The sequence below is a fragment of the Lampetra fluviatilis genome, chromosome 13, assembly GCF_964198595.1.
Source record: "Lampetra fluviatilis chromosome 13, kcLamFluv1.1, whole genome shotgun sequence".
In the NCBI taxonomy this organism is placed as follows: Eukaryota; Metazoa; Chordata; class Hyperoartia; order Petromyzontiformes; family Petromyzontidae; genus Lampetra; species Lampetra fluviatilis.
In genome coordinates, this window is record NC_136287.1 from 14,567,194 (window position 1) to 14,584,947 (window position 17,754).

Genomic DNA, 17,754 nt, shown 5'->3' on the forward strand with positions numbered 1-17,754 from the left:
ACCCTCGCGGGGAGGACGCGGGGGGCGAGGGAACGAAATCGAACACTCACCACACCACGCGACAAGACAGCGCCATTATTGTCAGCGTCACATTCAGTTGCACTTCTTTAATGGATGCTAATTTACACGCGCTTTCTCACAGCGGCATCACGAGTCAACAAGTGCCGGTATTGTGAAGTGTTGTGCGAGATTTCGATTTAAAGCTTTCGTGACTGCAGGAATTAATCTTCTTGGTTCTTTCGGTAAAGTCACGTAGAAGGGAAATGTTATGTTTTATTTGTATTATTTTATTATTTCCCTTCTGCGTGACTTTACCGAAAGAACCAAGAAGATGTTGTGCGAGAATTGACGGTGGAGGGGCCGTGCCCCCTGCAGGCACTAGACGGCCTTGCTGCCCTTGCCCTCCTGCGAGGTGAACAGCGCCTTGAGCTGGCTCTCCGTGGTCGCGTCTGTCTGCTGCACCAGGTCCGCGTGGCCCTTGGTGATGCCCCAGCTGTCGGGGTGAGAGCAGGCGCAGGAGAAGGGACGACCCGTGGATGGCTCCAGCTTCTCCCAGTAGTCCTTGCGGGCCCTGCGATACGAAACAGCCGCGGGTCGTGAGTGAGCGGCAGCCCGGCTCGGTTCGACGAGAATCCGGCTGAGATCAACGTTTGGGGAACTCGGTCAGCTTTTGCTGGGGTTTAAAGGGTACTGGATATTTAATTGAACACACACACACATGCTTGTCTGTACATATAAAGCAATTGAAACACGAAATAACCACCAGTGTATGAATGTCCAATAATGGGAAACTGAAAAGTAACTTTCTAAGTACTCTTTGGTTCTTTCGGTAAAGTCACGTAGGTATAAAATAAAATAAATTAAATCACGACGTTTCGGGCGCAACACAAGCGTCCGTCATCAGGTGGGACAACCACAGCAAGAAACAATTGCTGAAGTGGGCCCTCAACCAAAGAGTATGGATCCCTGCAGTCACAAAAACTTCAACTCTAGATTTAACTTTCTAAGTACTTAATAAAACACAATAATCCGCCTGAAGCTGCAACAACCTAATCAGCCCAACCTCTCTTCTGGCCTGGCCTAAAAAGCGGTGCGAGACACTGCCAAGTGGATTCAGAGGCCCATGCGGTGATGTGCCACGTGGGGGAGGTGCTACACACACACGTGTGCCACGGCAGAATGCGCGGGACTTGAAGACTCGCGGGCACCGAGCAGCAACTAACAAAGGCCACCGTCTGAATGCACAGGCACCTCTCGGCAAAGAACACGGCATCAAAGCCATGTCGGTGTGGTCAATAACCAGATGTTGTGGCGGGTGAGAAGCGCCTGTGAGCTTCGTGTGTTGAGTTCGTTGTCCTTCACCCGCACCTCCGATTAGCACGGTTGGCTACGTACGGTGCGAATGAAGTTCAACACGTTAAGCCAATCTTAATTTTAGAACTTTCGTGACTGCAGGAATTATTATTTGTTTCTTTCGGTTAAGTCACGTCTAAAGATAAAATAATAAATTAAATTAAATAATAGAATACGACGTTTCGATTGCAACACAAGCAATCATCATCAGGTATAATGAAATAGCGACATAAAATCTAACCAGAAAACTATAGACAGACATATTAGCAGACAGATATCACCAAGATACATAGCGAGAGCAACACAGGTAACAGAGAGGGGTGATCGTCTCTGTGTGGTGGCCTTAAATAGACAGAGGGGGGGCGGAGGCAGAGAGAGGGAGGAGGGTTAGAGAAAAAATTAGCATATCAATGAGTGGTCAACAGACGTGGTGCTGCGAATGCGATGGCACGGCAAGCAAGCCTGATAATCAGGAGAAGGACACACTAAAATTAAATAACCTAGTAAAATATCGAAATGTAATGTAATACAACACAGAGGGTCGGTCAACACACAATTAACGCATAGCCTGGTTGATTACGTATTTCAAAGATTGCTAAGTTAGAATTTAAGTGTGAACAATCTAAAGAGAGGACACAGGCAGAGAAAACAAGTCGCCAGAGAGAGAGAAAAAAGATAAGCTTAAAAACTTCCCCGTAGAAGTGGTTCAATCTTAATTTTAGAACTTTCGTGACTGCAGGAATTATTATTTGTTTCTTTCGGTTAAGTCACGTCTAAAGATAAAATAATAAATTAAATTAAATACATTGTGTGTTGACCGACCCTCTGTGTTGTATTACATTACATTTCGATATTTTACTAGGTTATTTAATTTTAGTGTGTCCTTCTCCTGATTATCAGGCTTGCTTGCCGTGCCATCGCATTCGCAGCACCACGTCTGTTGACCACTCATTGATATGCTAATTTTTTCTCTAACCCTCCTCCCTCTCTCTGCCTCCGCCCCCCCTCTGTCTATTTAAGGCCACCACACAGAGACGATCACCCCTCTCTGTTACCTGTGTTGCTCTCGCTATGTATCTTGGTGATATCTGTCTGCTAATATGTCTGTCTATAGTTTTCTGGTTAGATTTTATGTCGCTATTTCATTATACCTGATGATGATTGCTTGTGTTGCAATCGAAACGTCGTATTCTATTATTTAATTTAATTTATTATTTTATCTTTAGACGTGACTTAACCGAAAGAAACAAATACTAATTCCTGCAGTCACGAAAGTTCTAAAATTAAGATTGAACCACTTCTACGGGGAAGTTTTAAGCTTATCTTTTTTCTCTCTCTCTGGCGACTTGTTTTCTCTGCCTGTGTCCTCTCTTTAGATTGTTCACACTTAAATTCTAACTTAGCAATCTTTGAAATACGTAATCAACCAGGCTATGCGTTAATTGTGTGTTGACCGACCCTCTGTGTTGTATTACATTACATTTCGATATTTTACTAGGTTATTTAATTTTAGTGTGTCCTCCTGATTATCAGGCTTGCTTGCCGTGCCATCGCATTCGCAGCACCACGTCTGTTGACCACTCATTGATATGCTAATTTTTTCTCTAACCCTCCTCCCTCTCTCTGCCTCCGCCCCCCCCCTCTGTCTATTTAAGGCCACGTTAAGCCACTTCGTTGAGCTATCGTTTGTGATAGGTCGCTTCTGAAAAAGAAGCCAATAGCATAGTGGGCCTTACCTGGTAAGATAAAAAAAAAATGAAAGTTTTATCTATACAAATATTTTGTAAGTGATTTGTTTATATTTCATTTACTCTGTACTCCTATCGTGTTTTGTATTGGTGATGTAATCTGACTACGTATTGATACTGGAGGAATCCGATGAGCTACAAAGCTCTTTTTTCACCGATGTCCAGCAGACGTTCTGACCCCGTGCCCCTCAACGGACGTCTGTGAAACAGGAGCTTCACAGCGCATCGGGATTCCTCCACGACAACCACGACAACATCGCGATCCAAGCGAGTCGCCTACCTAGCGCGGACCCAGGGCTTGGTGTGCATGCCGAGCCCGGCGCCCCAGCTGTCGTGCTTCTCAGACGCAGCGGGCAGCCTGCCACGCTCCACAGCCAGCTCCTCGGCTATGGCGCGCACGTGGTATGCTTCGAAGCCGCAGCAGCCCCCGATGTAGCGCACGCCCAGCGCGTACGCCTCGCGCGCGTACCTGTGCATCTCCCAGCGCGTGCATATCCGCGGCTCCAGCGCTGGAGGTTCAGGGGGGGGGGGGGCGACACGGCACGAGCGTCGAGAAATGCGCGTGTAGTGCCTTCTTAATAGGTGCCGCTCGCTAACAGCACTTGCCCCAACAGTTCTGTTCAGGCGACACGGGGGATGTTTGTCCATGCTCATGGTGATAAAACGCAGAAAGTTGGCACAGTTGGTGCGTTTGTCAGTCATCTCAGTCAGTCAACCCATGAGTCTGCTATGTGACCTCCTGCCAGCGGGCCTTCGACACTTCACGTGGCCTTAAAGTGCATTTAGCTTGGCACAAACACTGCTGTGACGCCAATGCCACTTAGCGGTGAACGGCGGTTGTTGTTGTTGTGGTGCTGAGTTGGGTTCGTGACCCTGTGCCCCCAGTCCAATGAACATCTGAAAAGCCCTTCACCTAAATGTGATGATTGCTGACTTTCATGTTTATCAGGAATGTGGAATTTCCACGTTTGGTTCAGGGCGCTCCCGATGGAGACATACCCTGCTGAGTGCTCACTTCAGCATGTGAAGAGACAAAGTAATCATTATAATATTGTGATATTATCAGCCTCCCTGACTCTCAAATGTTTGCACGTGGAAGGAAACCAGTTTACCTGGAGGAAACCCACACATACGAAGGGATAACTCTTAAAAGGCCGTGCAAGATGGATTCAAGAATCCATTTACCATACTGACATCTCGCGGCTAACAAATTCAGAAGGTTTTCAATTTGCACAAATATCCGTGCTTAACCGACCCTTTCCTGCAAATTTCAACAAGTTATTTGGCGATGCTGCGACTGCAGCGGCGCATAGGCGCAAATAACAACAACAACTCAACACATTCGTCAACTCGCGCTGAGTGTGCCGAGCAGCTGGTGGTGTTGTTGTGCGAGCGAGAGAGACAGAGAGAGTTTGCTGATGGCGGGCGCCCCACGAGTGTGTGGCACACCAAAGGGGAACTCGGGCAGGTCAATGAAGCCCTGCTTGTTGCAGTCGGGCGTTTGGAAGCCCAGCGGCTGCGTCATGAGGTGCGCCTTGAGCCCTGCCGCCTGCAGCGCCTCCTTCATCAGCTTCACGGTGCGCAGGGAGGTGCTGGGGTCGAAGTGGCAGTTCACGCCCACGATGTCGGCCCCTGCGGGGGGGGGGAGACGCGAGCGTGCGCCCGGTTTGTTAGTGGCGTCGCGTTCACACGCGTGGGGGGGGGGTTGAGGCAGGGGGTAATGCCTGTGTGTTTTTTTGTGTTGGTTACGTACGGTGCGAAAGAAGTTCTACATACTTATATATCTACGTGTTGCCGCGTGGCTCAGACGGCTCGCAACAACGAGCAGAGCGCTGGCGGATACATTGGCACCTGGGACCTGGGTGTGTCCCGTTCCCGTTAGCTTCGCCAGTGGGCCCTCCACACTTCTAGCGATGGTCTCAAAGTGGACCCGGGGACTGACGGTTGTTGTTGTCGTCTGACAGCAGGAATCTTCACCAAGCAACTACAATGAGGCTCATGGCCTTTCGAGCTTTTCACGATAATCATGCAACGTTGGACGAACGTCGCATGTTGACTGAGATGTGGTTTCAGATGATGCTGGGATTTCATCGCAGGCATGGTTTATCGTTGGTAATTATTGCTAAGCAACTAGAAAATTCAGAAAAGAATATGGTAGGATAGCCATGGAGATGTGACCATGCAGTGGAGGTTTTCATGGGTGAGAAATATATGCGCGTGAGCACGCACGCACGCACACACGCACGCACGCACACACGCACGCACACACGCACGCACCAGCCTTGACGAGCTGCACCGCGCACTGGCCAGCGGACACGCCGTGCAGGTCGCCCTCGGGCCCGATGCACATGGTGGCGGCCACGGGCATCCCCGTCTCCTTGAGCGTCTGCACGGCCCACACCGCCTCCTCCACGTGCTCAAAGTACTGCGCACTCGCACGGCGCGCGCGCGTGAGCACCGCCCGCGGCGGCTCCCCCCGGAGAGGCCGTGCCCAGCCCGCCGTTCGTGCCCAGCACGCCGCGGACTCAGCCAGGCCGCAGGAGGTGGCCATGCGGAACCGTTGCGGGTGTCGCTGTGTTCAGTTGTTGTCGTTCTGATAACGCGGTTTTCTTTTGGGTGCGTGGTATTTCACGGATGTAGAGCGGTCTGCAAATCCATAATAAATGTTGGGAGCCACTACTGTGGTGGGGACGATCATCTTCAGTGGCACAAGAAGATGACCGTCTTGTTCTGTGAGAATCGTGGCGCGAACCTCATTACACATCAGATTGATGTGCGGAGCAATGTTCATTTATAGTTCAATCTTTGACAGAAATGAGCCAATGTCACCTCACAAAAAAATCTACCAAATTGCTAATGAGAAATATTTGAATCATTTTGGCATGTCACACCACACAAAAAATTACTGTCGTGAATAGTAGTGAATAGTTTGTCCTTCCCATGCGAAGTCGTCAGAGACGCGTCGCATCGCCCACCTCGGCGATGAGGAAGTCGACCTGCTTGCGGACGAAGACTTCGAGCTGCTGCCGGAAGATGGCCTTGACGTGAGTCTCGCTCTTGTTGCTCAGGTAGGACGGCGTCTGGCTCACCCCGCCGGCCACCAGGGCCGCCGTGCCCGAGACGGCCTCCAGGGCGAGTTCGCACGCCGCCTCGTTCACCTTCGCGCTCTGAGAGGCCGACAGCGACAACTATCGCTCACTCGCTCGCGACGCTCATCTCCAGTGCCGTTGAGCCTCCGTGCTATTGAGGCTCAACCACCAGGGCCTATGGCCGATTTGTGAGCATTAAATCGCAAACAGCAGCTGAAACAAACTCAATGTCTGAGTGCACACTGCATGTTACACACGCTAAACCCCATGCAGATGCAACGTGTCAGTTATTTGACTGGACTCTGCTTACATTTAAAATTGCTGTGGTTGGGGAAAATAAACCTTGACAACGTTCGGCTCGTGTTTTTGTAACGTGTACGTTTAGACGGCATTGGAAGCGTACATGGTGACCTCAAAGGGTTTAAGGGCAAAGGGAGCAGAACCCGGCCACCCCGTACGCACGGAGATCTTCTTGGTCACGTAGTTGCCACGGTTCTCCAGCTTGTCCTCGCTGGCGTAGAACGTGAAGGTCTGCATCACGTCGGCGCCCGCTCGCAGGAACTCGTTGTGCAGCTGCCTCACTGCAACAGGCGAAGTGCAGCGTGTCATGGATGAGACGATCGTGGTCAGAGCAGAACTGCCTCTCCAGCTCCCTCTGCGAACCCTGAGACGCCCGAGTGAAGAGCCGCTGTGGCAACCGCGAAGGGTCTGCTCTGGATTTGACCGGCGTGTGAACCCGCCCGCCATATGAGTTTCATCCGAATTCTCTGGAGGCGACTTTGGGCCACGCAGCTGCAGCTGGGAAGTTCGTGGGATTTATTGGGATACGCAGGTCGCAGAATGATCGCGATCGCAATCGCAGATAATAATGACCATTTATTTTAGTTCTCAGAGCTGGAACATGTTGCCTGTGTAACAGACGAAATGTAGTGTAATGCTCTCTTGTGCACTCAATGGTGACCATCTACTCGCTCCACGTGAGAACCCCGTTACATCACATGCAGTGGCTGACACTTCAACCCAGGATCTAGGCGCTATTGGCTCTGTGCCAATTCCCCCCCCCCGTCCACCCCCCGCAGATGTCTCAGTCAGCGTAGAGACCAACTTCTATCATTAAAACTGTGCGGTCGACTGCAATACTGTCCAACACAATTATGATAGCGGCTCTCAATTAAAATCAATTCCTGCCTCCCGAACACAGACGCCAATTCCCGGGCTGACCCAGTTAAATATAGAGGGGTGGCGACCTTCATCGTGCGCTGACATTTCCACGATGAGACCCGAGTGCCACCAGGCCACCTGGAGGTGTCACCAGTGTTGGCCTGTGGAGGTATTTCGCAGCACAGCGACTCCACGGGAGTGAATAGGGTTGCCACCTGCACAGGTTTGGACAGGGACGTGTGCCCGAGGATTGACACTCGCTGTTCCGGATTAATTCAGCAAAACTGCGCACTTCTGATCGACCTCGGCTGGCCGAGGAATACGTGCGGGCTTTGGTCTACGTTGGAAAAGGTGGCGACCCCGACACGGAATCGATCGCCCGTGCGTCGTCACCTGCACTCTCGGCAGGCGCCTGTCAGCGGTGAACAGCTGAGGGCTGCGCGAGGGAGGGCGAGGGGGAGGGAGGGCGAGGGAGGGGGCGAGGGGGAGGGCGAGGAAGGGTGAGGGAAGTCGAGGGAGGGGAGGGCGAGGGAGGGGAGGGTGAGGAGGGGGAGGGCAAGGGAGGGGGCGAGGGGGAGGGCGAGGAAGGGTGAGGGAAGGCGAGGGAGGGGAGGGCGAGGGAGGGGAGGGTGAGGAGGGGGAGGGCGAGGGAGGGGGCGAGGGGGAGGGCGAGGAAGGGTGAGGGAAGGCGAGGGAGGGGAGGGCGAGGGAGGGGAGGGTGAGGAGGGGGAGGGCGAGGGAGGGGGCGAGGGGGAGGGCGAGGAAGGGTGAGGGAAGGCGAGGGAGGGGAGGGCGAGGGAGGGGAGGGTGAGGAGGGGGAGGGCGAGGGAGGGGGCGAGGGGGAGGGCGAGGAAGGGTGAGGGAAGGCGAGGGAGGGGAGGGCGAGGGAGGGGAGGGTGAGGAGGGGGAGGGCGAGGGAGGGGGCGAGGGGGAGGGCGAGGAAGGGTGAGGGAAGGCGAGGGAGGGCGAGGGAGGGGAGGGTGAGGAGGGGGAGGGCGAGGGAGGGGGCGAGGGGGAGGGCGAGGAAGGGTGAGGGAAGGCGAGGGAGGGGAGGGCGAGGGAGGGGAGGGTGAGGAGGGGGAGGGCGAGGGAGGGGGCGAGGGGGAGGGCGAGGAAGGGTGAGGGAAGGCGAGGGAGGGGAGGGCGAGGGAGGGGAGGGTGAGGAGGGGGAGGGCGAGGGAGGGGGCGAGGGGGAGGGCGAGGAAGGGTGAGGGAAGGCGAGGGAGGGGAGGGCGAGGGAGGTGAGGAGGGGGAGGGCGAGGGAGGGGGCGAGGGGGAGGGCGAGGAAGGGTGAGGGAAGGCGAGGGAGGGGAGGGCGAGGGAGGGGAGGGTGAGGAGGGGGAGGGCGAGGGAGGGGGCGAGGGGGAGGGCGAGGGAGGGGGCGAGGGGGAGGGCGAGGAAGGGTGAGGGAAGGCGAGGGAGGGGAGGGCGAGGGAGGGGAGGGCGAGGAGGAGGGCGAGGGAGGGGAGGGGGAGGGCGAGGGAGGGGAGGGCGAGGGAGGGGAGGGCGAGGCGGGTGAGAGACGGCGAGGGAGGGCGAGGGGGAGGGCTAGGGAGGGGAGGGGAGGGAGGGCGAGGGAGGGGGCGAGGAGGAGGGCGCGCACCGGCCTCGGGGTACTCGACGGTCGCCTCCGGCGTCCAGGGCCCGGCCTTCACGTAGCCCCTCTTCTCCAGCGCGAACACGAAGCCCCCATCACCGATCAGCACCTCCCCGGCATTCAGCCGCTCCAGGATGCCCTGTGGGGCGGCGGAGGGGAGGCCGGAGGCAGTGGAGTGGATGTGGATTTTGTGTAAATGCAAACTGCACAAGTTAAAGATGTTCACAATGTGCTGGCACCCGTGTCATTCATTGTTTGCCGCGTAGGTGTCGATGAACACACCCCGGGCAATGATAACAAACGAGATGGTTCCATCTCAAGGGATATTCCGAGTGAAATATGTAAAATAGAAACGCTAATGAATGCACGTGCACTGATTGTTGCGCTCACGATGCACGCATCGATTCATTTATTACAACGGCTGCTGTCATGCACGCAGGGTTCATTCACAAATGAGTCTCGTGAGGACAAGACAAGCGGGGAAGGACAACAAATTAAACGCAGAGAGCAAACCCGTGCAGTGTTTGCATCAAGGCTGTGTCAGTGTGTCTCTGATCACACTGCAAGCAACGGGGTGTTCACACATCTCTGTTGGCCACCCTGGAAATTCTACCTTCCCATGGCAGGATTATTGATGAGAACGGTTGACGCTCCACTCCAATATATATTATCTGACATGTCTATATAATGCGTTTATATATATACCGCACTGCAGCTGGCATATCAAATGCGATGCCTCTCATTCAATCGACCGCGCGAGAGCGCCGTGAGATGCGCGCCGTGAGAAGTGCTCTCCAGTGCAACGGGAGACCCCGAGAGCCCACGGGGCAATGGGCAGCTGCTCATGTTCGGCGCTGAGCCCGGTGCGCGCACGGAGGGAGGTCACGCGCGGCGCTTCAGAACGGCCCCACTGACCCCGTGGTGGTCAGCACTGGTGGCTACGTACGGTGCGACACGTGCTTCCATGCAACTCCCTCTTTTTAAAACGGTTAACTTCTGCTTCGAATTTGCCGGAAGCCAAATTGAAACCCCCTCAATCGCGCGCCAGAAATGTGTGGAACATCGATTGCGGCTGAAGGGCGATTGAATGAACGAATGAAGGAATTAATGAAGGAAGGAATGAAGGGCCGTCACGCCGCGGTGTGGCCGCCACAGCGTCGGTCGCTAGTCACCTGTCGCAAATTCATTCGCGAATTTAAAATGAAATGCATCGCGAGGTTAATTCCACGTGGGAAGAAACACCTACACGTGGTCTCCATCCGCTCGTGATTGTGATTGTCTGGCACGAGGCCGGACTCACATTCGCGAGGAAGTTCAAATCCCAGCCAAGGTGGGCTCAGCAGCCCATGGTCTGTCTGGGGTCGATACATTAAGAAACCTCAGTGCAGCAGCACCCGGATGCTCGTTCTTCTGCCTTGGAGTTTGGCCCTTGCCATCGGAATTGGCTTCGTCTTTCTCGAAGGTAAGGCTGCCCCCCTCGCACGCGCGTGGCACGCTCTGAGCATTCGGTCAACACTCGGGTGGACATTCACACAGCCCTACCTTCTTGGCGGGGGGTTTCGTCTTCCTCGACGAGGTGGACATGGCGCCTCTCCGCTGGATTCAGGGGGCAGCACGGGGGTCAGCACGCAGGCGGCGAGCAGGGGCTGCTGTGGGAAGGTGAACTCCTCGGCTTCGTCAACGCGGACTTAAATACGGAGCGCCGCCGTGGAAGGGGAGCAGCCTGCCCGAGAGGCGGAGCGGCGCGGTATCGTCGCCGGTGTTTGCCAGCAGGAGAACAAACAAACAGACACACACATAGCCAGACACACACACACACACAGACACACAGACACACACACAGACACACACACACAGACACACACACAGACACACACACACACACAGACACACACACAGACACACACACAGACACACACATAGCCAGACACACAGACACAGACACACACACAGACACAGACACACACACAGACACACACACAGACACACACACAGACAGAGACACACACACACACACAGACACACACACAGACACACACACACACAGACACACACACAGACACACACACAGACACACACACAGACACACACACACACAGACACACACACAGACACACACACAGACACACAAAGCAAAGTTTCGTTCTTCCGCGCGACCTTGAGATGAGCGGGTTGGTGGGAGCGGGTGGTGGTGGTGCAGGTGGTGCAGGTGGTGCAGGTGGTGCAGGTGGTGGTGGTGGTGCAGGTGGTGCAGGTGGTGCAGGTGGTGGTTGCTGCGCTGTCGGTCCCGAGCTGCGGGTGGTTGGTGTCGCCGTGATTGGAGATTCGCGGGGAGCGGCAGTGTCGCGGTTAGCGCGCTGAACTTCGGAATCGGAGTCGATATTTATCCTGGAGGAATCCGATGAGCTAGGAAGCTTTTTTTTCACAGATGTCCAGTAGGGGCGGGTCAGAAAGTTACAACAACAAACAATACAACAACAATACAACAACAACAACAATACAACAACAAACAATACAACAATACAACAACAACACGATAGGCGTGCAAAGTGTTTTTTTTTATTCCACAACCCATTGAGAGTGCATCATTCCAGCGGCATTGAGCCACCTCTGGACCGATTTCGACATCCAGTGTCACGTTTGTCTGAATCAATGCTGGTAAACTGCCAGATGCAATGAACAAGGTTCCCTCTCTGGAGGACGATGGGTCCCAGCTCGACGCAGACTTGTCCAGCGCACAAGCGATGAGCGCAGCGTAAGGAATCGAGGGGGGCACGCAACCCGCCCTGACCCCACCACACAGAGGACACTTTGTGTGCAAGGGTTGGTGGATCACGCAGAGATGAACACCACCCTTCATTTTCCATAATATGCTAAATTCCTCTGTTGATATGTAAATCCCTTTGTCAAGGCGCTCTCCTCCTCTAACCCAGCTTAAATATACGCTGCCAAGCTTGGTGGTGTTCATTCGGACGCTGTCTTTCCGACAGCCCTGTTCTTCACCTGAGGGCGGCTGCTTGCGTTGTGGCCGAAACGTCGTGAGAATTGTATTTTATTATGTTTTATTTTTATTATTTTATTATTTCCCTTCTACGTGACTTTACCGAAAGAACCAAGAAGATTAATCCCTGCAGTCACGAAAGCTTTAAATCGAAATGTGTGATTATGTGTGTCTGTTCAAATTGTTTAGCATGCAACGAACTTGAAATTTGCCATGTGGGTACTTTCCAGACTGTACACCATGCAAACATTATTAAAATACACTTTTGTTGGGGGGGGGGGGGAGCTCAATAATGCATTTATTTTGCACGGCAAGTGAGCTGTGACGTCAAATCTGTCACGTGACCCGCGCACGTGGAAGCGTAACGCATTGTCGTGTAGCGGGTAGCGCGCCGCGCTATGAATCCGGCGACCCGAGTTCCATTCCCGCTCACAGCCACCACCGGTGACGATTATTTTAACCGGTCCTGGGCTTCCCCTAGGTCGACTCAGCCTCAAACGAGTAACTGGTGTGGTGTGTGAACATCGCCATTGGGGAGACAAAGGCGGCCGGGCGTGGTGAATCTAAGTCCCGGGCGAAGCCGGGTAGTAAGGCTAGTTATTATATATGTACACCTTTAGATGATTGTCACATCGCCACCATCATTCTCACATCATAACCATCGCTTTCATTCTGTCATCATCATTCTCAAAGCATTTCATACGGCATTACAAACATGGTCGTAACATTATGAAATCATCATCATCAAGCATCACCTTTATCATCCCTAAACATCGTCGCCACGATTTCTTTCCGCCATCTCAGAACAACAACTTCATCATCACCCTCATCATTCAACTCGCGGCTGCTGCGGTGTTAAACAGCAATGTGTGTACGTTGAACTTCTTTCGCACCGTACGTAGCCAACCGTGCTAATGGGAAGTACGGTGGGAGGTCAACAACATTACCGGTGATGTTTTGTTTTATGTCACCATGAGTCGTCTGATTTTATTGTATTGCCACGTGTATTCCTGTGTTTGTGTGTACAACATAGACCCCCCCCCCCACCCTCGCAAGTCGATCAATGAATTTCAGCCTCGTCAGGAGCTTTCCGAGGGAGAGCGGCAGGGAGAGGAGGAGGGGGGGGAAGAGGGGGGGGGAAGAGGGGGGAGGAGGGGGGGAGACGAAGAGGGGGGAGGGGGGTGTGCCCCGCGCGCGTCGCGTCTGATTGGCGGCGCGCGCGCGGGGGTTGGAGCCCGAGACCGCTCAGAGGCATCCGCAGCGTCGTCGTCACCCTCGCCGCCACCACCACGACGACTTTACCGAACGACCCAAAGAATATAAATTCCTGCAGTCACGAGAGCTTAAAGTCAATGTTCACTCTGGACCAGTTTTGGCATTCAGCGTCTCATCATCAGCCGACTCAAGCTTGCTGGTGAACTGCAAGATGTTTATAGCCAAAACCTCATCATACACAACACATCGTAAGCGTCGTTGTGGAGACGATAAGCAACACAGCATTGAAGCAGATCATTCATCGATGTCTTCTGCATCGTCTTGCCATCGCTTTGCACGTGTGTGTGTGCGCACGTGTGTGTGCGCACGTGTGTGTGCACGTGTGTGTGCACACACAGGGGAGCGATAGTGTAGTGGTCAGAGCACTGCGCTATAAACCCGGTGACCCGAGTTCGATTCCCGCTCACGGCCTCCCCGGTTCAGATAATCGTCAACACCAGTGACGATTATCTGAACCGGTCCCGGGCCTCCCCTAGGTCGACTCAGCCTCAAATGAGTACCTGGTGCGGTGTGTAAACATTGCCACTAGAGAGACAAAGGCGGTCGGGCGTGGTGCTGGCCACCCACCCCCTCGTGTACCGTTCTGGCCTTTATAGGTGCTCGCTAACAGCACTTGCCCCTACAGTCTATTAAGGCTATACGGGGGATCTTTGTCTTTGTGTGTGCACGGGTGTGCGCGCACGTGTGTGTGCGCGCGCGTGTGTGTGTGTGCACGCGTATGTGTGTATGCACGTGTGTGTGTGCACGTGTGTGTGCACGTGTGTGTGTGTGTGCGAATTAAACATAAACCTGTAATTAATAAGCTTGTGCCGGAGGCCCCGGGGGGTCAGGCTTTTATGACGTCTCCTGGCCAAACCCCATTTGGCGGAGCCAGGAGATTGAATTTTCACTCTCGGGGCTCCTCCAGAAACAACGAAAACCCATTGCGGATGGCCACGTGGAATGTTCGAACGCTCACTGCGGAGGAGAGGCTGCCACTCCTCTGTCGGGAGCTGGACCGGTACCGCCTGGATCTCTGTGGCATTCAGGAGGTCCGGTGGACCGGTTCTGGCTCCTGCCACCATGAGGGGTGGACAGTCCTCTACTCGGGGCAGGAGACTGCCAAACAACAGGGTGTGGCTCTTCTTCTGAACAAAAGAATGAGGGGGGCGTGGGAGCGTGGCGGTGAGGTGTGGGAAGCTGTAAGCCCCAGGATACTTTGGGCTCGCCTTCCCATCAACCAGAGGCGAGGAGTGGTGGTCGTGGTTACTTATGCCCCCACCGAAGACGAACATCCGTGGAGGGATGCAGGCAAAGCCGATGAGTCAGACGCTTTCTATGACCTCCTGTCACAGGTGCTGGCTAAAGTGGCCACTCGGGACAGAGTCATCTTGTTGGGTGACTTCAATGCCCGAGTTGGTCATGATGCTGGCACCTGGTCTGGAGTGATTGGAAGGCATGGGCCAGATCAGCTCAATAACAACGGTAGGAGGCTGCTAGATTTTTGTGCAGCCCATGGGCTTGTAATTACCAACACGCTCTTCCGGCATCGGCGCATCCACACAACATCATGGATGCATGCCGGGTCCAAGCAAGAACATCTGCTGGACTACATAGTGACGGACCAGCGGATGCGAGCCCATGTCCTTGACACCAGGACCTACCGTGGAGCTGATCTGCCCTCTGACCATCGACTAGTCATCTGTAAGATGCGCCTGCCATTTTTTCCACTCCGGTGGTGGGTGTACACCCAGGACCCCATTCCAACCAAAAGTGGCCTGGTCTCAGCTAGCTGATGAAAGTTGCAAGCGAGAATTTCATCATTGCTTGCAGCTGGGGTTGGCATCGTCCCCCACTCCACCTGATGTCGAGGGTAAATGGGCGAGGTTTAAGACTGTGACTCATGCAGCTGCAATGGCTGCTTTGGGTACGCGGTCCAGACCTCCCCAGAAACCCTGGCTGACGGAGGAGGTGTTCAGGTTAATTGAGAAAAAGCGACAGGCCCACTCTCATCGCCTACAGCATCCCACGTCAGAGAATGAGGATGTTTACCGCAGCCTTCGCTCGGAGGTTCGGAGAGCCGTAAGGCGCTGTAAGGATGGGTGGTGGTCGCGGGTTGCTGAGGAGATGGAGTCTGCCTCAGTGGCCCGCGATCACAAACAACTATTTAACTCCATCAAAAAGTAACCTGCAGCGCCACACCTATTACCATCATTAGAGGAAAAAACGGTGATCCAATCTCCGACCCCCAGGAACAGGTTTGCAGATTTGCTGAGCATTTCTGTGAGGTCCTGGGGGAGGGAAAATCTCTCAGCCAGGAAAACATCATGGCACAAAGTGGGGATAAACCTGCCGAGGCTGCGGTGCCTCAAATATTGGAAGAGGTCACCCCCTGTGAGTGGTTGGCTGAGGTGCCAGCTGTTGAGGAAGTACTGAGGGCGATCCGGAGTCTGAGACCAGGGAAGGCACCGGGCAGAGATGATCTCCCAAGCGAAATGCTGAGGGAGGGTGGCGTTTGTGCACAGACTGCCCTATATGACATCATAACAACAGTCTGGACCACTGGACGGGTTCCGCAGGACTGGAAGGATGCCCTGGTGGTCCCCCTCTTTAAGAAGGGGGACCGTACCGACTGTAACAACTACAGGGGCATCTCACTCCTCAGTGTGCCGGGTAAGGTCCTGGCAAGGATTATTCAACATCGCCTTGCTAGGCACGCTGAGGAGAGGCTTGCGGAGCCCCAATGCGGTTTCAGGAAAGGGCGGTCCTGCACAGATGCCATATTTTCTGTCCGTCTGCTACAGCAGAGGTGTAGGGAATTCCAAAAAGACCTACATCTCTGCTTTATTGACCTGGTCAAGGCCTATGATACCATCAGTAGGACTGGGCTCTGGGTTGTTCTTCGTGCTTTCGGAGTCCCTGACCCTCTGCTCACGATCATTAAGGACCTTCATGATGGTGAGCGGGCCCGGGTAAAACTACGTGGCCGGGAGTCGGAGCCTTTCCCTGTACACCTTGGGGTGCGACAGGGATGTCCTCTGGCTCCCACATTATTTAACATCTATTTCGACTGCGTAGTTCGTGAAGCCTTCAATAGCTGTACCGGGGGAATTACCATTTGGTACAGATATAATGGGAGGCTGATCGACGCCCGGGTGCGATCAAGGGATGGCTCCCTATTGGTCAACCACGTTATGTATGCCGATGATTTGGTAATAGCTGCTCATTCAGAAGAGGAGTTGGAGACGCTGCTGCTGAGACTGGAGTGTGCCACTAAGAGGTGGGGCCTTACCATCAGCCCCACCAAAACTAAGCACCTGCCTGGGTATTTTGTACCATCGGGCACTCCACCCCCACAACTCCCAATCGGTGATGGGGCAGTTGTGGAGAGAGTGGAGAGTTTCCCATACCTGGGCAGTGTGCTTATGACCGGCTCCAGTTTATCAGCAGAGGTCTCACTCCGAATCAGTCGAGCGGCAATATCTTTTCATCGGTTGCGTAACGCTGTGTGGAAGCTACCTGGTCTGTCGCTCCGCACGAAGCTTCAGGTCTTCTCGGCCACGGTCATTCCCTCCCTTCTCTACGCTTGCGAAACGTGGACCCCCCTAGTGGAGCATCTTCGCCGGTTGGAAACATTTAGGCTGGCCTGCCTACGATCCATCCTGGGTTTAACCAGGCTGGATTGTGTGAGGAGCTCACAAGTCCTTGAAAGATCTGGGCAAAGTCCCATCAGTGAGCTCCTCCGGCAGGCAAGGCTGCGTTGGCTGGGTCATGTAGCCCGCATGCCCAGCCACCGCATGCCTAAACAGCTTTTGTTCGGCCGGATCGAGGGGGCTAAACGGGCGCGGCACGGGCTAGAGAAGAGATGGAGTGATGTGGTACAGGAGGATGTGGAGCTGAGTGGACTTGCCGATGACTGGTACCAGCGGTGTCAAGATCGGCCTCAGTGGAGGAGGCTCGTGAAGGACGCTACTGGGCAGTTGGAGGCAGTCGCCCTCCAACAACAACGGAGGGCGGAGGAGCGACGCTCACAACAACGAGCGGAGCGCCGGGTGGCTAAAGCACAGCAAGTTGGCACAGTAGGGGGCACAGGTGGTGCATCAGCCAGTCATCTCGGTCATCTCGGTCAGTCGACCCGTGGCACCTGGGTCTGCCCCGTGACCTCCTGCCAGCGGGCGTTCGACACTTCACGTGGCCTCAGGGTGCACATGGCCTGGCACAAGCGTCGTGGTGACGTCACCGCCACTTAGTGGCGAATGGCGGTTGTTGTTGTTGTTGTGTGTGCGCGCGTGTGTGTGTGTGCACGTGACACTGACGGTGTTTGATGCTTCGCGCTTCACGCGGGACGTGTTTAACAATCATCGGGCGCGCGCAGCGTAACACGACTTCATTGGAATGGTGAGTAAATTGGTAAACGCGGAAAGGCGTGGGTCGCGTGGTGGGTCGCGAGTGCTGAAGTTTGGGCAACCCCGCAGTCGCGTCTAAATCCCGGGATTCTCGAGGACAGGGGTTCGTCTTCGTCGGTGGCTTTCGGCGGAGCGTCTGTGTGGA

The 17,754-nt window shown here is 54.3% G+C and overlaps 1 protein-coding gene across 1 annotated transcript; it reads right to left on the reverse strand.

The window, feature by feature from the left end:
- Positions 1–378: 378 nt before the first annotated feature.
- Positions 379–10,532, reverse strand: LOC144935618 (betaine--homocysteine S-methyltransferase 1-like). The gene is made up of 10 exons (XM_078862442.1): positions 10,491–10,532; positions 10,343–10,445; positions 9,685–9,802; positions 8,955–9,151; positions 6,653–6,771; positions 6,077–6,268; positions 5,379–5,526; positions 4,551–4,733; positions 3,382–3,610; positions 379–571 (listed from the first exon to the last, which is right to left on the reverse strand). The coding sequence occupies exons 1-10, from the start codon at positions 10,530–10,532 to the stop codon at positions 379–381; spliced, it is 1,524 nt and encodes a 507-aa protein (XP_078718568.1).
- Between the last annotated feature and the right edge of the window lie 7,222 nt (positions 10,533–17,754).

Bases quoted from the DNA above. Each gene is read 5' to 3' on its own strand.
- LOC144935618 (XM_078862442.1), bottom strand. From the start codon at position 10,532: ATGTCCACCTCGTCGAGGAAGACGAAACCCCCCGCCAAGAAG. The intron at 5,527-6,076 runs GTGGGCGATGCG...GCGAGTGCGCAG, and splicing joins TCGACTTCCTCATCGCCGAG to TACTTTGAGCACGTGGAGGA. The intron at 4,734-5,378 runs GTGCGTGCGTGT...CCCCCCCCGCAG, and splicing joins GGTGCAGCTCGTCAAGGCTG to GGGCCGACATCGTGGGCGTG.